The sequence below is a fragment of the Callithrix jacchus genome, chromosome 2, assembly GCF_049354715.1.
Source record: "Callithrix jacchus isolate 240 chromosome 2, calJac240_pri, whole genome shotgun sequence".
Lineage (NCBI taxonomy): Eukaryota > Metazoa > Chordata > Mammalia > Primates > Cebidae > Callithrix > Callithrix jacchus.
Genome location: NC_133503.1, coordinates 116,881,528 through 116,904,569, shown reverse-complemented (window position 1 = coordinate 116,904,569; position 23,042 = coordinate 116,881,528). Strand labels below are relative to the sequence as shown.

The following is a 23,042-nucleotide window of genomic DNA, read 5'->3' as shown; positions in this document are numbered from 1 at the left end:
TATGGAAGATCCAATTTAAAACTTGTTTTCATCACCACAGGGGAGTCATTTACTCTTAGAAGGATGTCATGAGAATGAGATTCCCTTGAAACAGAGAAATAACCACCCTTAGAGTCGGGGAAAAAAGTGATGCTTAGGTCCCTTAGGTGTAGGTGCAATGGTGATGGTAGCACTGAGGAACGAAGTAGTGGTACCGGTAGTTACCATAATCTTATGAAATAGTCATAGGATTTCATAGATCCCTTAAGCATTTTTCATTTATTCCAGAGAAACTGTCAAAAACCTATATCCTTGCATATAAAAACATTCAATAACCTAAGAAAAAAGGAACTTCTTCAACATGAATAATACTACATATGAAAAAGCCACAGCTAACATCATACTCAGTGGTGAAAAGACTGAAAATTTTTCTCCTAAGAACAAAAACAAGACAAGGATGTCCCCTTCTGCTACATTTATACAACACAGTACTACAAGTTTTTGACAGAGCAATTGGGTAAGAAAAAGAAAGGGTATCCAAATTGGAAAGGAAGAAGCAAAACTATCTTTATTCACAGATGACATGATTTATATGTAGAAAACCCTAAAGAATGCACATAAAAACCTGTTAGAACTAAATCTGCAAAGCTGCAGGATACAAAATCAACACAGGAAAATCAGTTGTTTTTCTATCCATTAGCAGTGAACAATTTTAAAAGGAAATAAAGAAAACTATTTCATTTCCAGTAGTATCCAAAAGAATGAAATATCTATGAATAACTTTAAGGAAATTAAAGGCTTGTACACTAAAACTATAAAACATTGCTCAAAGAAATCAAAGAAGACATAAATAAGTGAAAAGACATCCTGTGTTCATGGATTGAAAGATTTAAAATTGTTGAGATGACAACACTCTGTAAAGCAACATTGAGGGTTCAATGCATTCTCTATCAAAATCTCAATGGTGTTTTGGGCAGAAATGGAAAAACTGATCCTAAAATTCATATGAAAGTTCAAGTGACCCACAATGGCATAGAACAAAATTGAAAGACTCACATTTCCCAATTTCAAAACTTACTACAAAGCTACAATAGTCAAAACAATGTGGTACTGGCATAAAGACAGACATACAGACGAATAGAAGAGAGTTGAGAGCCCAGAAATAATCCTTCATGTGTGTGGTCAACTGATTTTTGACACGGGTGCTAAGATCATTCAATTCAGAAAGAACTCAACAAACGGAGTTGGGAAAACTGGCTATTCACATGCAAAAGAATGAAGTTGGGCCCTGGCCTCCTACCATATACAAAAATTAACTTGAAATTAATCAGAGACCTAAATTTAATAAATAAAACTGTAAAATTCATAGGCGAAAACACAGGAGCAAATCTTTATGATTTTGCATTTGATAATACCAAAAGCCCAAGCAACAAAAGAAAAAATGGACAAACTTGACATAATAAAAATTAAAGACATGTGTGCATCAGAAGATACTGTCAAAAGAGTAAAAGGACAACCCACAGAATAAGAGAAAATATTTGCAAATCATCTATCTAATAGGGGCTTAGTATCAAGACTATATGAAGAAAAGAAACAACCCAATTTTTAAAATGGCCAAAGGATTTGAATAGACATTTCGTCAAAGGAGGTACACAATAGACAATAAGCATATGAAAAGATGCTCAACATCATTAGTTATTAGGGAAATACAAATCAAAACCACAATGAGATACCACTTCACAGCTATCAAGATGGTTATAATTTTTTTTTTTTTTTTTTTTGAGACGGAGTTTCACTCTTGTTACCCAGGCTGGAGTGCAATGGCGCAATCTCGGCTCACTGCAACCTCTGCCTCCTGGGTTCAAGCAATTCTCCTGCCTCAGCCTCCTGAGTAGCTGGGACTACAGGCATGCGCCACCACACCCAGCTAATTTTTGTATTTTTAGTAGAGATGGGGTTTCACCATGTTGACCAGGATGGTCTCGATCTCTTGACCTTGTGATCCACCCGCCTCGGCGGGATTACAGGCATGAGCCACTGCGCCTAGCCCAGATGGTTATAATTTTTTAAAAAAATAACAAGTGTTGGCAGGGATATGGAAAAACTGGAACTCTTTTACATTGCTGGTGGGAATGTAAAATGGTGTCTTCACTATGAAAAACAATTTTGCAGTTTCCCAAAAGGTTAAGCATAGAATTACCATATGACTCAGAAATTCCATTCCTATGTATACATCCAAGAGAACGGAAACAACAGATACTCAAATAGATTCTTACACACAAATGTTCATAGCAGTAATATTCACAATAGCCCACTGGCTATTAATGAAAATAATCTAAGTGCCCATCATCATAGGAATGGATAAACAAAATGGGGTGTATCCATACAATGGAATATTATCCAGTCAAAACAAAAATGAAGTTCTGATACATACTACAACATAGATGAACCTTGAAAACATGCTAAGTGAAATAAGCCAGATACAAAGGGTCAAATGTTGTTTCCATGAATATGAACTGCTTAGAACAGGCAAATTCATAGATTAAAGGTTACCGGGTTAAGGGGTAGGGGAATGGAGTTATTGCTTAATGAGAAGAGTTTATGTTTGGAGTGACTGAAAAATGTTGGAAATGGATAGTGGTGATGGTTGCCTAACATTGTGAATGTAACTTATGTCACTGAATTTACACTTAAAATTATTACAATGGAAAATGTTACATTTTATCTCACACACACACACACACACACACACACACACGTAAAGGTAAATTTTCTACAGCCTCAGGAAGAAAGGATTAAGTAGAAAGCTTAGTCATGCCTGACTTGTGTGATAGTAAAATTGGCCCTGGCCTTGAGGTCATAAGATCAGAGTTATGTCTCTTATTGGGCCCCTGATTTATATTCTCAGGCACATAAGAGTTATTTTCCATACACCCACTAGAAAAAAAAAAAAGAAAGAAAGAAACTAAGTACTCATGTACAAACTGTTAAAAAGAGCAATGATAAAAAACAGAAGAAATTAGAAAAAAATTCAGAAGTATAAAGTGAAAATTAATTAGGGAATAAAGATAGCAGTAAGTAGAATAAGAGTCAAAAAGCTTATACTTTGAAAATTTCCATAGATAAAATCTTTGCAGACTGATTACAAAAAAGCAAAAATTGACAAGATTAGTATCCAGAAATAAGACATAAACTCTGATATAATCTATAGTGTTAGAATTCTAGGACAATAAATAGTACAGGCGTGTGCGACAGCAGATTTGAAAACAAAGAGGGATGAATGATCTCCATTTAGTATACGGTGACCCAAACTGACCAAAGTAGAAGTAGAAAACTGAAAAGACAAATTTCAGAGATGAAATTAGAAGAGTGATTTGATGTATAATGGCAAAAGCCACCAGGGAAGTTTGGATAAACTATTACAAATATCCTCTTAAAACTGTATCAGAGATCAAGAGAAAGTAAAGAAAATTCCCAGGGAACTAAACAGAGCTGAAAACCGAAGGAGTAAGCTACAGCTGGCACTAAAGCTCTGGCTGTCCAGCTTGCCAACCTCGGTAACAAAGGAGTTTAGAATATAGTGACTGTGCTAGGACAGGACATAAACCCATGCGCCTGCATAAAGTGGGGAGATGAACTGAGATCCTGACATGAAGCTGGGGCACTAGAAATGAAAAGGTAAATTAGAAAAAAGAAAAAGGGGGAAAAAAAAGCTTTCTTGTGTCTCTTCCTTATCACATTCTCAAGCCATCCCTTTGAGATAACTATTATCCTGGATTTTGTGTTTGTGTTTACAAAGAGTTCTGCTTGGATTTTAATTAAAAATTGTATACTAAGGTAGTCTTCTGTGACTCGAATTTTTCACTTAGTACTGTGTTTATAAAAAAAATTTAAACCCTATGTTCACTCATAACCACAAGGAATAACAGACATAATCTTTAATAAAAAAAGAAACATAATATCAAAACCATCTATATACTTTAAGTACCTTGAAACCAATGCTAGGGAAAAACAAAGAGAAAACACAAAAACTGCAATAAACTTACTTCTCTACCAAGTTTTTCTTGAATAATTCCCACCCCCATTCCCTACTATGTATTCTTAACTTCTTTAGACAGTGAATGAGAACTTAATGCTAAAAGTCCTTAAATGAACCCCAGGGACATTTCCAGGTTTTCCCTTTCTCTTTTCTCTCCAAACTTGCTGCGAATGGCATGTCCCTCAGCCCTAAAGTCTGGGGAGGCCCAGACTGGTGCCTGGGGCAGAGGGGTGGGCTACCCCTGCAGAGTAGAGAGGTGTATAGTGGGGGATACCCACCGGGATCCCCAGTCCCAGGGGAAAGCACACTGGTGCCCCTGGGCATGGAGGACTGGCAGCCCCCACAACCTCCCGTGGGGAAGCATCATTGATTGGCCGGCTGCCCATCTTGCTGAGGTTATAGAACCAAACTCGAACCACATCCTTCTGCAGCTGGAGGCACCCAGCAATGTGGCTGATTTGCTGGGGTGTGGGCTTCGGACACCGCCGGAAGAATTTCTCCAGGCTGTTTCCGATTCTTCGCTCCCTGCTTGCCCGTCTCCACTTGCGAGACTGCTGCAGGATCATCTCCATTTTGCATAAGCCTAGAAGATTCTCTGCGTCCACTTCTTCCAGCCACTTTCCCAGCAATGGTCGCAGCTTCCACGTGTTGGCGAGGCTTAGCTGCTCAGCCTCGAAACGGCAGACGGTCGTTTGGCTAAGCACCTGCCCAAATAGAGCTCCCACAGCGATCCCTACATCGGCCTGCGAGTACCCTAGGCTCAGCCTCTTCTCCCTCAGCTCCTTGGCCAGCTGCTGCAACTCTTTCTGTATGCCTGAGACGTCCTCTGGCAGAGGCAACTTGTTCTGCAGGGCAATGTAGGGCCCGAGGAGGGCGCTTTCAGAGGGGTTTCGCAACCAGGCCCCTGCCTCGCCAGCTCCAAGACAGGCTCTGCAGGGTGCTATCCAGCCCCGGAATTTGTGTGCCAGGGGACCGGGGGAATCCCCCACAACTCAGGGCCTCCAGCCGGACCTCCGGCTAGACTATCACCCTGCCAGGGGCCGCGTGGGTGTTCAACCAGGTCAGAATGTCAACCTGCAGGGGCACTGGCCCTCTGGGGCCGCCCCCACCACTGCCTGCAAGGGGGTAGAGGGTTGAGGGCCTGTGTCCTGCCATGGGTAGGACGGCACCCACAGCGGCTCTGGTAGAAACCGATGGCCCTCGAGGCTTCAGAACAGCCACCAGCCCCCTCGAGCCCTGCCCCCTAGTGGGCAGAGAAGGCGTTACAGGCCAAGGGTGCCCGTGTGTAGGTGGGGAAATCTGGTATATGCACAGGAACTCCTAGGTCCCAGATTTAAGTAAGGCACTGAGCCCCCAACCCTGACCTTTGCTTCTAACTCTAATCGAGGAACAAAGCTCCATTTGGGGATTTGCACCTCCAAGCTGTCTTAAGTCCCTTAGTCACTGCCTCCATCCTCTCCCTGAATGGAACCCAGGTATTTTCTTATGCCTCTTCAGAAACTCAGAACGTCCGATTCCCAGGAACTACTGACCCTCTTGGCTTCACAAATATTTATTAAATATCTATATGCCAGATATTGCTGGGATTACCCCTCAATTCATAAACTGCCCCCTCACTACTATCTTTATGGTCACCAGTACTGCCAACAGTTCCTCTTTGCCTATCCCCAGTCCCTGTGCCCTAAGAAACCTAGGTATCCCTGCTTGAGTTTCTAGTTAATATCAGTTTGCTACCTCAGATTCTACCCCTGCCAAACTCTGCCAGATTCCACTGCTTCACTGAGCAGAACTTCTTAACTAATTCCATGTTTCTTCCTCCAGCCTTAAAGATCCTTTCTTTTCCCATTCTAACCCAGCTTCTTGGTCCAGAGTTTCCTCAACCAACAGAGATCTACATGTGTGTTTTCACTTTCCCCCTCTAGAAACAGGTCTCTGAACTGGCCTGACTCACTGTCCCCCACTGAGGATGCTTCCTGCAATATCTGACTCACCAACATCAGGTTCCTTTATCCTTGGGCCCTTATCCCACCAGAGACCCAAAGATCTTAATTTGTTTTTCCGCCATGCTCCTAGTTCAGGCATCCCAGTTGTGGGCCCTGAGTGGAGAAAGCTGAGGGAGGGAGAAAAGCTCTGACCTCAGTTTCAAAGTTTCCAAGGAGGAAAAGCACAATGACCTTGGCTAGACAATCATAGCCCTTCATTCTGTAAACCAACCATCACATGGCTCTGTCCCCTGCCCCCATCCATATCTACTGAAATCGGTCTCCTTGAAGTCATCAGTGGTTTTTCAACGGTCAAATACAATGGCCTTTTAAAAGAGCCTCATCCTGCCATATCTGACAATGCTGACTACTCTTCTTGCTCCTTCTCCTTTTAAAATTTACATGAAATGCTGGTAACAGCCAAATCTATTTCAGTTCTGACTTCTCTTCAGATTTCCAGTTTTGTATTTTTCACTGCCCCAAGTCAAATTCATTATCCCCACTTCTAAACCTGCCTCTCATCCTGAGACTCTTGAGCTAGTTAACTGCATTATCACCAACTCAGTCACCCAAGCTTAAACCTAAGAGCTGTTCTTGACTTTTTCTATTCTCCACAGGGCGTCAAATCTTATATTCTTGGTCTCCTAAATCATCTGAAGTCTTGGTCTCCTAAAACAACTTAGTTATTTTTCATCTGTATCTCTACTGCAACCCCTGCTAGAATGTGTGCTGGCTATGAGCAGGGTCACTGTTTGTCTTATTCATTGCTAGGTCCTCAGCACCTGGAACATAGTAGGAACTCAAGAAATATTTATTGAATGTTAAATAAATGAATCTCTGTAGCATTAATGGTAAAAAGACTTCCATATTTGCCTTTAATTAGGTTAAGATGAAGGTCCATAAAAAACAGCTTGCAATATACAGATGTTCATTTAAGAATAACTTTGCTGGTATCCTCAAGGTACACTTACATGCTCTTTTTTCAAAATCACAAAGCTATCAGTATCTGCCAGACAGAATGAAAGCTGGATCACAAAGAAGGATTAAGAAGAGAAAGCAATATGTATGCTAAGGTCCACATATTGAAAACAGCCCATTTTCACAAGAGAAGAACAGGGACAAGGTTCATTAGTTGTTGAAAACAACAGTTGAATGAAATTATTTTTAATGAATTAGAAAAAGTGAGTTCAAACAGATGTGAGCAAAGCCTTATTATATTTAAGCTGAGTTAAACACAGTGGCTGAAAACATTTACTAACTAAAAGTAAGGCAATATATTCACTCGATGGGCTTTAAGATTTACTTGGATGATCTCACTTAAGGCTTTCTGTGTACTTGGTCAGATCTCATCCACCAATGTGCGTATCTCCAGTTTATGCACATGAGCTGCCAAAAAGAAAAGCCCATATTCTGAAGGGAAGTCTTGCCATCTCTTTAAAAGAATATTCAATGTCCTATGGAAATGGGGCTAGCAGAGAAAGGAAGTCGAAGCATATTTAGTTGGTACAGGAATAGCGATCAGAGGAAGGCAGTTGATGGGAATGCTCAAGACAACTAGTGCTATTTGTGCTGGGGCATTTGAAAGGCTAATCCATCACCTTCAACAAATACATGGAAAAAAAATCACTCTCAGTAAGTGATTAGATTACAATGTAAGAATCAGGCCAGTCTTATCCATAGGGAATTACAGAGTAAGGATAAGAAACACATGGTTCCAGTCTCCTATATATTTATAATATAAATGAGGGAGAAGAGAAACTGACAGTAGAGCAGGACAACTATACTCACCCAAAGAGAAGTTAAGAAGTTTTCTATTATTAGTATCTTCAGAATCAAGGGTGGTTTTCTGAAACAGTTGTTTTAAGCAAAATACTTAAAAATAAAAAGTATCAGGATTTTTATTATTAGGCTCTCCTTAAGAATTCTCTATTCTATGGAGACAAAACCAATAGTCAGGATCTACAAATGCTAAGAAGCAAGAAACCATGGAAGCAGAGTTAAGAATCAACATCCTTGTAGGGTTTGGTTCAAGTTTCATAGTTTTGAGAAGTCTTGTCCTATACTTTGGACCACAGTGACCTCTCTGAACTTACTGCCATTTAAACTCACATACTCTTGCTGCCTTAAACAGCTGGAGTTTTATGTCTTAGTTCTCCAGCTAGGAGATATGAAGCCTCTAACATACCTATTATAGATATACCATTTACTTTTACCTATGTGCCAAGTAACATGCTAATTCATGAGCTAGTCACAGTGCTCTGAGTATAGTAAGTCCATGAAAACATCTGGATGTGACAGTAATCTGCTTCTTATGTCATTCTGTTGGTCACTTATTTCACTGGTTGGGAAGGTGATCCTTGCTTCGTCATTCCTCCAAATGCATCTCTCCCAAAAGTTTCTCCTACTTGAGATAAAGGAGGACATGGCTTTGCTTGAGTCTGTAAAAACTTCTAATTTTCTATAGTAGAGTCTCCAAAAAAAAAAAATCTTTTTGACTGCAATAAAGCAACAGAGCAGACTAGAATATCTAAGAATGATATCCAAGTCAGACAGAGAGGGCAGGGCAGACTACGTGCCGCTGATCTTTACTATCGTCCCTACTCTGCAGATGTCCTAGTAAAGTTAGCACTGACCAGGCATTGTGGTGTAAAGGTATTGCCCTTAGGATGAGCAGGTGTAGAACCTCAAGAATCATATTAGTCAAGAAGCAAGACAAAAGGCTAAAGCAGAAGACAAGATGCAGAGACTAGATACTGGGAAGACCCTCTCTGCATCCAGGGAGTAAAGTCAGTAATCCAGGAAAACTCTTGCAGCTGATTAAGGAACAGTGCCTCCCTCCTCACAGTGAAAGAGTTAACATCACAAATTACAACAATTTAGTTCACTGGGAACTACCTGGAAATACACTGAAATGATTAACTGTCAATCCTTTGTGTGGATTTTTACTAAACTATATAAAGCAAAGTGAGCCATCAAAGATAAGTTATGCAATTAAGAAAAACTAATAAAGTATGTACAATAAGAACATTTATGTTGTAATAACATAGAAACAGAGCTAATCAAATCAGTGTAGGTTCTAAACAGGATAATTTATTGCTTTTCAAGATAATTTTCATAATAGATAATAGTACTATTCTGTATAGGAGATAACAGAGGACAAGAACATGGGTGAAAGAACAGCCACTTGTAAATAACAGTAATACAAGATGCTTTTATATGTGGAGAAAAGCTATAATGTAGTAGTGTTGCTAGCAGATTTCTTTGATTTCTTCAATTTCAGATTAAGATTATGAAGGACTTTTTAAAATCATTACTTCTTCTTGCTGCTGTTCCTTTTCGTATTTTTAAAATGGCTTTACTCTGATGTAATTGCTGCTTAGAAACAAATGCTTATGACACAAATGTTATACAACCACCACACAGTCAGAGACCAAAAACAGAGTTAGAGTATACACAAAAAAGGCCCTCCATTTTATTTTGCAAATGTCAGATATTCATGAGTTATGAACTTCCTGTGCTATAAAATAATATTAAGTATAAAAACCCTGCAGCCTTCACCAGAAGCCTTAAGGAATTTTAAATATCTGTATAAGGCAGGAAGAGCAGTTGAGCTGAGTGGGGCTGAGTTGAAAGGCACTATGATGATGAGTCAGGTATATTCACAGACAGTCAGAGATAGATAAAGTTTAAAGGCTCTTGTTATGCCAAGCATGATTTAAACAAACTTTTTAGCTGAGTTTGCCCTTGTTACAGAAGAAAAGATTTAAGGATGTTCTTGCATTGATTACTCTAGTCAGGGTGCAGTGACTATGCTCTACATTCAAATTATCACTCTGCTTCCATTTTAGAGTAGGAGATGCACAACTGGTTTAACGAAAAATTTTTCATTACACGGCACAGTAAAATATACTAACAAAAATGACAGCTTATGACCAATGAAACTAGTAATCATGATGTGAAATGGGCTTAGAGGAGTAAATCGAGAAGTAGAAAAGAATTTCTGTGTACAGCAGATAACTCTTTTAAGTGTTGTGAGAATTTTTTTTTTTTTTAAAGAGATTCCAAATTAATTGATGTTGGTGCTATTACCATCACAAGTTTGAGGCTTCTGAGAATTTCCCTGGAATCTCTTTAGGAAACTATGAACTGAAATAAGCCTAACAGAGTCACTGATTTTTTTTTTTTTTTGGTCTGAAAAATGAACTCTTTAACTAACATTAAATGCAGCAATGACCATGGAAAATTCAAGAGGTAGTAACAGACTAAAAATTCTAAGCAAAATTTACCTAAATATATAGATTGAAAACTTCTTCCAGCATTTTAAACCCGGCAAATATTCAGACAGCTTTCAGTCAGCCTATCAAACTGAATCCTCTTCAAGTCACCTTACTATAATCTCAAAGGTCTTAAAGAGAACAAATCAGGTTGTCAGCCTCTTTTTGAGCAAAATACTCATGCCCAAATCAAAATTTATCTGCCTCTAGTCCATTCCTCAAGTTCTCAGCAGCCTGCTCTTCATTCTATGTGTGTGCAGAAAACATTAGGCAGATGAAGGTTTCATCTTCTGAAAGCCTCAGAACTCTTGGAGGTAATTATATCAAACCACTGTGAGTGGAAAACTGAAAGCAAGACTTCTATTATGATGATTTAGTTAATGTAAATTTCACTTTTTAAAAAAATATTCACCTACACAATCACATGGCTCAAGAGGCACAAAAGTGTATACAGTGAAAAAAAATGCACAGTATTTATTTTCAATTCTTTTGTTGCCAATCACGTCATTGTTGGCAAGTGCTAATCTAGACGTCCAGCTAGAATTTTACATTTTTCTTACAAAGAATTTTCTGTAATAATTTAAATTCAAGCAAGCCATTGGTCTTTTCTTGACAGAAATGTAGATGAAACATAAGGAAGAAGCCAGTAATTTAAAGAAGTTTCTCTTAAGGATATGTTCTAGGGCAGGTGTCATTTTGAAAGGAAGACAATGTATTAAAGAACTGACAGGCTTTCAGGGGTTGAAGGAGAGTATGGAAGAATAGGATATTAGCAGAAAAAAAAAATAAAAGGAAAAGGTTAGCATGGAATTAAGGTAGAAGATTTAGGAGAATGAAGAAATAGGGTAGAATATTGAAGAACAGTAAAATAAGGAGTTTAAATACTGTACTTCTGTGTAAGATATATCAGGAGGCTCTGAGGGTAACCCTATGGTAAGACCTGACTAGAATTAGAATGTACATACTTTGAAAATACAAAGACAGAAGCAGGAAAGAAATTACCAAGTTTTAAAATTCTGAAATACTGAAAAGCAATGAACAGTTTTCCTAACATTGTTAATACTTGACTTGGTGGACAAAATAATTGTTAATAACAACTACAGGATGTCCTTGCTTTGCATGATAATGAAGAACTATAAAAATGACCATACAAGCTGAAACCATGCAAAGTGATCATAATAATCAACAGGATAAATTATGAGTTTTCTATGACCTCTAAATTTTTCTTGTCAAAATGTTAAAAATCCTTATAGTCAGCTAAAAATAAAGAAAAAATAATAAAACTAATTTCATTTAGTATGCTGTAAATTAAACATTAGAAACATTGAGAATTAAAGTGCTTTATTTTTATGAAAAAAACTTATTTAAAGTCTATTGATCAGTGCTTGTCTTCTTTTAATTATATCACTTATAGTATGGTTCAATCATATATTTTCTATGTGTGGGCAAAATGTCACAATCTTAAGCTTGAATCAGCTTTCAACATTTTATCCTTTGCACTTTCAATGTTGTGAAGTAGCTCTGAGAGTTCATTTAACATGAGAGTTTTTTGTCTTGCTTTTTGGTTTGCCAGTGTCACTTTCTCTGGGACATCTTCATCTTTTTTGTTATAAACACTTTCAACTTCATTTCCAGTGTTTCATTTCTTTACTGCACTGTCATCTGTATTGGCCAAGTCTCTCTTTTGATCATTTACTCTTGTAAAATGGGAGACAATGCCCTCTGTACATGAACTGAAAGCAGATATGATATGACCAATCAGTGACAGAGTCTGAAAAAAAATGTGATTGGCCATTGATCATGATGTGCATCTGTTATTCACATACAGATCTGTGGACTGAAGGGCTAGTGGCAAAGTTTGTGCTTAATGCAATTACACATAGTATGTTGTGGAAACTGAACTCTGAACCTTGTTTTCTGGGGAACTGGTGATATTTAACTAAACCATGGTAATAGAAATTCGTGTATATCAAAACTATGCAAAATGAGGAATTATGAAGTTCTTACTATATGCTAGGTACTGTTTTAAGAACTCTATATAAATTATTTCACTTAATAGAACTCAATGAGATGATACTAGTCTTACCCTATTTTACAGACAATGTGATTGTGGATATTTATCTGGCCACTATTCTCCACATATTTGGGAAAATACAAATTTCCCACGGTCATGATAAATCCAAAGATCCTCCTGATAAATGCTGACATACTACTATTAAAGAGTTTGAAATGACAAGTTAAAATATGCTTGTTTTGAATATCTAGAGTAAAAAGTCAGGTTTTCATGATGGAAGAAAAGTGGATACTTTCAGAAGATGCATTAACTCTTCAAGGACATTAGAGTATCATTTAATAAAAAAGGATGTTGGTGAACTAGGTGTTACTCGTGGATTCTAAAAGAGCTCATAGCCCTTTACCTCCTCACTCCCAATCTTTGCAATAAACACAAGACTTCTAGGAGGCTGTGAGCTCCTTAGGAGCAGAAGTCATGTCTAATACTTTTTATACCCTTGAAACCTAGATTGGTGCCTAATACAGATTAGGTGTTCAATACAACTCTGTGGAATTCAAGAATAAATATTTACAGTTAGTTTCTTGCCTCAAGAGAATCAAGAATAACTCAAATTAGGGTAAGACATTGAATTAGACTCTAATTTGGGGGGAATGAATTGAACACAATTAACTAATTGGTAAAATAATTAAATCTGGATTATTTAAAATTTCAAGCTTTGCTATTTATGCTGATTTTTACATGCTTGATATTGTTTTTAATGAAAAACAAAAACAAATAACTCTGAGTGATTATTCCTTCATAAGAAAAATATGTCAAAAATCTAAACTGTAATATTCAAACTGAGTAGCTCTAATTTCACATATAATAGCTTTCCTACATATTGGTTATATCTGTGGCCTTAAATTAACCATGTCTTATTTTATTTTTGAGATGGGTCTCATTCTGTTGCCCAAATTGGAGTGCAGTGGCACACCCAAGGCTCACTGCAGCCTCAACCTCCCAGCCTCAAGCGATCTGTCCATCTGAGCCTCCCAGGTAGCTGGGACGACAAGCATGCTCCACCCTGCCTAGCTAAATTTTTTAATTTTTTTGTAAAGATGGGGTCTCACTATGTTGCCCAGGCTGGTCTCAAATTCCTGGCCTCAAGCCATCCTCCCACCTTTGCTTCCCAAAGTGCTGGGATAATAGTCAAGAGCCATCATACAAAGCCAACAATGTCTTATTCTAAATTTAATCACCTTCCATCTGAAAACTGAGAAGGAGAGGTCCAGCTATGATTTCACATACATTAAAACTGGTAGAAGACTAAATTTCTTTGAAGAGAATTTTTTAAAAGTAAATAAAATTTTAAAAGTCTGAAATTAGCAAATAACAAAAGAATCTTCATGCCAATTTTGATTTTCGATTATTCATAACTTTTAACTTAGGGTCTCCTTAAAAAGTCTCATTTATAGAAATCATTGCTACAAAATGCTTAAAATGGGGTGTATTTTTTTTGCCCCAACTTTTTCTTTAACAAGTTGCTTCTATAGCACTTCAGAAATTAAGAAATTATATAATACAATTGAATTATATCAAGGATTGTGCCATGCAGTTATGCAAAAATCTATAAACTAGCTGGTAAAAGATTTTTTCACTTATTGGTATAATATATCAAACAGTTAGGGTCATGTATGTATGGCTGAAGGGGACATTACCAGGCACTATGATCAGAAATGCTAGCACAAGGTCTCAAAGAACATTTAGACATCAAATGTCAGTTAAATTAATTTTTTGCACCTACAAACTCATTAATCCAAACAAAGTCATTAATTCAAAATAATTATCTCTAAAATTTATCATTAAATAGAACTATTTTCCTTTGGAAAGAGACTATATTTTAAGAAATATAAAATAGCAAAAACTTAAAAAATTACACTCCTACTTTTAAAGTGCTGATAATCATGTCTGAACATCTTGAGATTTTATAAATAAATAATATTTGGCTTAAGCATAGTGTCTAATGTTCACTTTGAATATTCATTTTAGTACCAAAGAAGATATATTTTAGATATCCCAAATCACCTCTAGAAAGCAATGCAGTTTCTCTGAAGATGTATGTTTTGAGAATATTTGGGGATGCAGACAGATTTATCAGTGGTGACTTGCTGTCAGTCTGTCTATGACAAGCCAGACAGGGCAGGCTGAGCGGGTGTACATAGGGGCACACAGAATGTATAGGTGAGAGCAGACAGTGAGCGTTGTGGCTTGAGGGAGACACAGAGTCCATGTCAGAGGGAAGTGAAGGGCAAGTGAACCCAGGCAAACCACAGTCAGGCAAGGTTAAAAAGAAACATGTGGGCTGCGGAAGATGTGATTCCATGGGTTGGAAGGGCAGAGTCTTTAGGTCAGGGAGACTGGAAGCCAGAAAGACATGGCATAGAGACGAAGCCAGATGAGAGAGTCAATCAATAGACATAGAGAAGTTCATCAAGGGCAGTGACCAAGACAGAACTAACAGAGGGCAAATGAAGCAAAGACAGCCATAGGAAGGGAGATCAAGACTTAACATATGATACAAAGGATGAAAATGTCTGTCTTAGGTACCACTGGTCCCTGACTTATTTTTCCAACAATTACAGTCAGAACATTAAGAGCCATAAAGATAGTCTTATGGGAGAGTAAAAGGAATAGTATTTCCATATTAACTCAGAACTTAAAACTTAAAGTACAAACACAAATTCTTATTATTCAGTAATTTATCTGAAAGCATTCCCAAAATAATTAGTTAAAAAAATTTATCTTCAAAGAGAAGAGTTAGCTCAGGAAAAGGAGAGTTGCCACCTTTACTGCCAAATTCTTCTAAGGATTTTTCACAAATTGGTTCAGAAAGCTGTAAAAAACATGGTGGCTATTTTTAATTTTTTTAAAGTGAGATTTTTGGAGTGAGACTACTTATATTCACTGTGATTACTGGAAAACTGAAAAAGTCAAAGTCACAGGATAATATTGGATCTGATAAAATATATATAATCAGGGCAAATGATTATATATACTAATAATCAATATAAATAAAGATTTTATACTTAATTAATTACTTCCTTAGAGTTCCTGATTCCAACTATTTATTATGAATGATAAACTAAAAACACAGAGTTCCTGGTGGTCAACTTTTACAATACTCATCCCTTACATTAACTAATAATTATAAGGTAGCAAACAACACTGAATAGAGGAACTGATAATGAAAAGCTATAAGGTTAATTCTACAGCAATAAAAACTGTCTGAAAAGTGTTCTTTAGTTCATGAAAACATCACTTAAAGAATTAGAATAACTTTCGAATGCAAACAGGAATGCTATACTTCTTCAGCAGAACACACAGTCAAAAGTGGTACAGTATCATATATGCTAATATGCCTTGAATTTTAAGATATGTTTACAAGGCAAAGTATAGATTTTCAATTACCTAATTAATTTGAGCTGTGTCTAAAAACATATTAGACAACTCAACCTGTCTACACATTCTGAGTGACACCACATTCTACAGGCAATTACTGTTGATTTTTCATTGCTATCTTTAGAAGGAAGTGATTATTCACTAACAAAGAAGAGATATAACTTAGTGGCATATCCTCAAGAGGTATTTTCAGCAATAAAGGGAAGTGACTATTTAGCAAATATTCAGTAAGTTTAGTCAGTGCAAACAGTCAATTTGGACTATTTAAGCAAATAAAAATTAGGGTTACATTAGCAGGTTGCCTACAATTCAAATTCATCTCATAATTGCTAAATTTCCACTTCATGTTCTGGTGAGAAAACAGCGCTTAGTAGTTAGGTACCTATGATCGATGTTCCCCTTCTTTACATCCAAACCCAAGAAAGGACCATCTAAACAGAGGAACTTCTCAAGTTTAATTCTTAACCCAGAAGAATCTACTATGCTTGGTTGTTTTCCTTTTCCTTTCTTCTTCTTCCTCTTTTTTTTTTTTTTAAATACATTTACTGTATTGTTATCTTTCTAATTTTGAAGTGCCTAGATTTATATCAAGTGTTCTAGGAAAGCTGAAATAATAGAAAAATGCCCATCTAAGCTATAGTAGGAGCAAGGAATAATGTGATGGTTATTAGCTCTGGGAGAAAATATGCTGACAGGCATCAGGCCTTTAGACAACATAGTTTTAGTGAATCTAGGTTCAAGTTTTTCCTCAATATCATGCAAAAAGATAGCACTGTAAAGTAGAGCTTTCTGTCCTGTGTGCCTGGTACAAAGTGGCCAAACGCAGGTCAAGATCCCCTCATCAGGTCAGATAGGAGGCATGTGAGGTCGCAGGACTCTGTCCATCTACCTCTGGATATAAGTAACCTTGTCTGTGATGCCTAGAGTGCTGCACAAATGCTATACTTTCCTATAGCCACCTTAGGAGTAGTGGAATAATAATAATTTGCTGGTAACTCTGCTTTATGGTTACCATAAATCTTAAAGGACTGGTAAATGGGTCTCAAAATTCTTACCCTCTCTTCCAGAAACACATTCTACAGGTCCTCCCTTCCTGCTTTTTATTTTCTCCTACATGGAACTTGCATTCTAATAGGGCAGATAGACAATAAACTTCTGACATCCTATATACTTTTCTAACTTATCTTGATTACTGTTAGTCTCCCTTACTAGAAGGTAAGCTCTGTGTGGGACCTTCATCCATTGCAATTCACTCCTGTATCCCTGGTACCCAGAGCAATGCCTTGAACACAACAACTACTCACTGAATGAAGACTGAATGGACATACTCAAAGGCACTTAGGGAGCACATCTGGAGGGGGCTGAAAGTCTGTAAGCCTTAGCAGCAGCACCTCTCCAAACAGGTAGAACCAATCTAGCAAAGAGTATCTTGTCATTCATGCACCACCCAAAGCAAGCTGTGCAGACTTGTAAGAAGTCAGAAGATATCAATGCTCTACAACCTTGTCTGTTTTCAAACATTTATATTTTCCTTTCCTCTTACCCTGACAGAATACCTCCTCATACACAGTCAAATATTAAATGGAATATTTTGGGGGAGCAGCACATCATTTCTAATTTTACTAACTGCTACCCAATGTCTTTCTCAGTTTTATTGCTTCCATATTTCTATGTACTATGAATATTTTTCTTTCAACTATTAGTTTTCCTTTTAATTTATTCACTATACTTTCTATCATCTTTCTGTGGCTCTGATTTTTGTATAATATTTTGTGATCCTTATCAATGCCCCAGACAACATAGGAAAGCCTAAATAAATAAGTTATTTGTTCTCTATAAATATAAATAGAAACAGGAAAATCAAAGACAGTATTTCTGCAAATGTCTTTTCAGTCCTATAGAACTAAAATAATCAATAATAGTTTTAAATTATAGGCTTAAAGTTTAAAATACCTAATGGTAATAATATATAGTACCCTGCGGAATTCTTCAGTGCCTTTCTTCTGACGAATTCAAAGTGTTCCTCTGAAAATATACAAATTATCCTCATATTTATACAAGATAAGTGAGGCAGATATTTACTGTTGCCACTTTATAATAAATAATTAAAATATGGACTATAAAATAAATACAGATCCTCTTAACTGATACATCCTTCTCTGAATAACAGTACCCTTAATTGGCCAATTTTACGAGTAGAAAATACTATAAATAGAGTGCGAACTGGTCTTTAGAGGAGGTAAGATCATCATGGCTGATAAGGGTCAGGACTAGATTGCAGCTCTGGACAGAGCAGCAGGCAGGCTTGCATTGTGAATTCTAGCTCCAGATTGAATCCTGAGAGGACCCACAAACACTCTGAAGGCAGAGGACTGGTCCTGAAGGACCTGGGAGATACACCAAAGACTGTGAGTGCCGCAATTGCGGAAGTGGGAAAGGAAGAGCCTCCACTCCTGAACACACACCCCCACTGGAGAAAATGAAGGTCTATTTATGGGAGCCGTTTCTGACCTTACCTGGAGTTGAGTTGATTTAGAGAGCCAAGCAAAATACAGGGGTAGGGGAAGCAGCAGAAAGGCCCTGGGAGATCACTGGGTCCCCTAGTAGGCCACACCTGACTGGCACCACAGGGATCCATCGAGAGGGCGGCCAGAGGAGTAGGGGGTAAAGTTCCACACAGGGAAGAAAATCTCTAGCTGAACTTTGTAACAATTTGAACAGGGTGAGAAGCCTCCTGGCCAGAACTTGGGGAAGGGTGCAAATCTGATGTGCAGACTCCACGGGCAGGGGAAGAACCAAGCCCTTTTCTTTTGCAGCTGGGAGGCAAGTAACCTGGGGCAATTTTCCAAGCCTGTTTTGCCCTCCGCCTGCACATAGACTTGGAGCTGTTGTCGGGGGCATGGTGGGAGTGACACCAGCCCTTCAATTTATGTGGGAGCTGGGTGAGGTGTGTGACTGCCCACTTTCCCCCACTTCTCTGACAACTGCATGACTCAGCAGAGGCAGCTATAATCCTTCTAGGTACACAACTCCAGTGACCTGGGAATCTCACCCTCAGGCCCCATAGTAGCCACAGCAAGACCCACCCAAGGAGAGTTTGAGTTCAGACACGCCTAGCCCTGCCCCATATGATGGTCCTTTCCTCCCCACCTTGGTAGCTGAAGGCAAAGGGCATATAATCTTGGAAGTTCTAGGGCCCTGCCCACTGCCAGTCCCTCTGGATATTACTACAGCTGATGTTCTCTGGAAAGCGCCACCTCCTGGCAGGATGCCAACAAGCAGAAAAATAAAGCATTAAACCACCAAAACTAAGAACCGTTACTTACAGAGTTCATTGCACACCTCATACCACCACCTCCATTGGAACAGGTGCTGGTATCCATGGCTGAGAATCCCATAGACAGTTCACATCACAGGACCCTATACAGACAGCGCCTACTATCAGCCCGGACCAGGCGGACTAGCTGGGTGGCTAGACCCAGAAGAGAGACAATAATCACTGCAGTTCGGCTCATAGGAAACCACATCCATAGGAAAAGGGGGAGAGTAGTATATCAAGGGAACACCCACGGGACAAAAAAATCTAAATGAAAGCCTTTAGCCCTAGACCTTCCCTTGGACAGGGACTACCAAAATGAAAAGGAACCTGAAGACTAACTCTGGTAATATGACATAACAAGGCTTCTCGACACACCCCAAAAATCACACTAGTTCACCAGCAATGGATCCAAACCAAGAAGAAAGTCCTGATTTCCCTGAAAAAGAATTCAGGAGGTCAGTTATTAAGCTAATCAGGGAGGCACCAGAGAAAGGCAAAACCCAATACAAGGAAATTCAAAAAACAGTACAAGAAATGAAGGGAGAAATATTCAAGGAAATAGATAGCTTAAAGAAAAAACAATCAAGAATTCAGGAAACTTTGGACACACTTTTAGAAATGTGAAATGCTCTGGAAAGTCTCAGCAATAGAATTGAACAACCAGAAGAAAGAAATTCAGAATTCAAAGACAAGGTCTTTGAATTAACCCAATACAACGTCTTCGAATTAACCCAATCCAAAAAAGATAAAGAAAAAAGAATAAGAAAATATGAACAAAGCCTTCAAGAAGTCTGGGATTATGTTGAATGACCAAACCTAAGAATAATTGGTATTCCTGAAGAGGAGAATTCTAAAAGCTTGGAAAACATGTTTGGGGGAATAATTGAGGAAAACTTCCCCAGCCTTGTTAGAGACCTAGACATCCAAATACGAGATGCACAAAGAACACCCGGGAGATTCATTGCAAAAAGATCATTGCCTAGGCACATTGTCATCAGGTTATCTAAAGTTAAGACGAAGGAAAGAATCTTAAGGGCCATAAGACAGAAGCACCAGGTAACTTATAAAGAAAAACCTATCAGAGGCTGGGCATGGTGACTCACGCCTGTAATCCCAGCACTTTGGGAGGCTGAGGCAGGTGGATCATGAAGTCAAGAGATGGAGATAATCCTGGCCAAAATGGTGAAACCTTGTCTCTACTAAAATAAAATAAATTAGCTGGGTATGGTGGCATGCATCAGTAGTCCCAGCTACTCAGGAAGCTGAGGCAGGAGAATCGCTTGAACCTGCCATTATACTCCAGCCTGGCCACAGAGCAAGACTTTGTCTCAAAGAAAAAAAAAAGGAAAAGAAGAAAAAAGAAAAGAAAAACCTATCAGATTAACAGCAGATTTCTCAGCAGAAACCCTACAAACCAGAAGCGATTGGGGCCCTTTCTTTATTTCGCCTCTTCAAACAAAACAATTATCAGCTAGCAATTCTGTATCCAGTGAAACTAAGCATCACATATAAAAGATACAGTCTTTTTCAGATAAATGCTGAAAGAATTCACCATTACCAAGCCACCACTACAAGAACTGCTAAGAAGAAGAGCTCTAAATCTTTAAACAAATCCTGAAAACATATCAAAACAGAACCTCTTTAACACTTAAATCACACAGGATCTACAAAACAAAAATACAAGTTAAAAAGCAAAAACAAAAGAACAAGTACACAGGGAACAAAGAGCAGAAGGAATGCAATGGTTCACATTTCAATACTAACATGGAATAAAATGACCTAAATATTTCACTTAAAAGATACAGAATCTCAGAATGGGTAAGAACTCACCAACCAACTACCTGCTGCCTTCTGGAGACTCACCTAACACATAAGGACTCACATAAACTTAAAGTAAATGGGTAGAAAATGACATTTCATGCAAATGGACACCAAAAGCGAGCAGGGGTAGCTATTTTTGTATCAGACAAAACAAGCTTAAAAGCAACAGCAGTTAAAAGAGACAGAGGAATATTATATAATGGTAAAAGGCCTTGTCAAACAGGAAAGTCCTAAACATATATATGTATCTAACACTGGAGCGCCCAAATTTATAAAAACAATTACTAATCTACCTTAAAAATGAGATAGACAGCAATACAAAAATAGTGCGGGACTTCAATAATCCACTGACAGCACTAGACAGGTCATCAAGCCAGAAAGTCAACAAAGAAACAATAGATTTAAACTATACCTTGGTACAAATGGCCTTATCAGATATATACAGAATATTTCATCCAACAACCACAGAATACACATTCTATTCAACAGTGCATGGAATTTTCTCTAAGCTAGATCATATGATAGGCCATAAAATGAGCCTCAGTAAACTTAAGAAAATTGAAATTATATCAAGCATTCAATCAGACCACAGTGGAATAAAACTGAAAATCAACTCCAAGACCATGCAAATACATGGAAATTAAATTATCTGTTCCTGAATGAGTACTGGGTTAAAAATGAAATCAAAATGGAAATTAAAAAATTCTTTGAACTGAACAACAATAATGAAACAACTTACCAAAATCTCTGGGATATAGCAAAGGCGGTGCTAAGAGGAAAGTCCATAGTCCTAAACACCTATATCAAAAAGACTGAAAGAGTAAAAACTGACATTCTAAGGTCACATCTCAAGGAACTAGAGAAATAAGAACAAATAAAACCTAAACCCAGCAGAAGAAAGGAAATAATCAAGCTCAGAGCAGAATGAAATCAAATGGAAACAAAAGAAAACAATACAAAGATAAATGAAACAAAAAGCTGATTGTGTGAAAAGATAAATAAAATAGAACATTGGCAAGATTAACCAAGAAAAGAAGAGAGAAATCCAAATAACCTCACTAAGCAACAAAACAGGAGATATTACAACTAACACCACTGAAATACAAAAGATCATTCAAGGCTACTATGAACATCTTTATGCACATAAATTAGAAAACCTAGAAGAGACAGATAAATTCCTGGAAAAATACAATCCTCTTAGTAAATAAGGAAAATTAGATACCATGAACAGACCAATAACAAGCAGTGAGATTGAAATGGTAATAAAAAAATTACCAACAAAAAATGTCCAGGACCAGATGGATTCACAGCAGAATTCTAACAGACATTCAAAGAGAATTTCTACCAACCCTTTTGACACTATTCCATAAGACTGAGAAAGAAGGAACTCTGCCTAATTCATCCTATGAAGCCAGCATCACTAGAATACCCAAACCAGGAGAGGACATAACCCAAAACAAAAACTACAGACTAACACTCTTGGTAAACATAGATGCTAAAATCTTTAACAAAATACTAGCTAACTGAATCCAACAACATAACCGAAAGATTACCCACCATGATCAACTGGGTTTCACACCAGGGACGCAGGGATGGTTTAACATACACAAGTCAATCAATGTGATATACCACATAAACAGAATTAAAAACAAAAATCACATAATCATCTCAACAGATGCAGAAATAGCATTCGACAAATTCCAGCACCACTTTATAATTAAAACTCTCAGCAAAATTGGCATACAAGGGACATACCTTAATGTAATAAAAGCCATCTATGACAAACCCACAGCCAACATAATACTGAATGGAGGAAAGTGGAAAGCATTTGGAACAAAGCAAGGATGCCCATTCTCACCACTCCTCTTAAACATAGTACTGGAAATCCTAGACTGAGCAACCAGAAAAGAGAAAGAAACAAAGGACATCCAAATTGTTAAAGAGGAAGTCAAACTGTCACTGCTGACAATATGATTGTTTACCTTGAAATCCCTAAAGTCTCCTCTAGATAGCTCCTAGAACTGATGAAAGAATTCAGCAAAGTTTCCAGCTAAAAGATTAATGTACGTAAATCATTAGCGCTTCTGTACATCAACAGCAACCAAGCGGAGAATCAAATCAAGAACTCAACCCCTTTGACAAGAACTGCAAAAAATAAAATAAAATACTTACGAAT

General features: G+C 37.8%; 2 protein-coding genes across 30 annotated transcripts in view; both read right to left on the bottom strand.

Annotated features, from left to right (window-relative positions):
- Positions 1-23,042, bottom strand: part of ARB2A (ARB2 cotranscriptional regulator A) — a 513,783-nt gene that overhangs the window by 137,953 nt on the left and 352,788 nt on the right. The window lies entirely within an intron of this gene.
- Positions 4,066-5,233, bottom strand: POU5F2 (POU domain class 5, transcription factor 2). The gene is given in 3 exon segments (XM_054252607.2): positions 4,066-4,994; positions 4,997-5,023; positions 5,026-5,233. Coding segments are annotated over 3 exon segments (963 nt in total). The 5' UTR covers positions 5,174-5,233; the 3' UTR covers positions 4,066-4,206.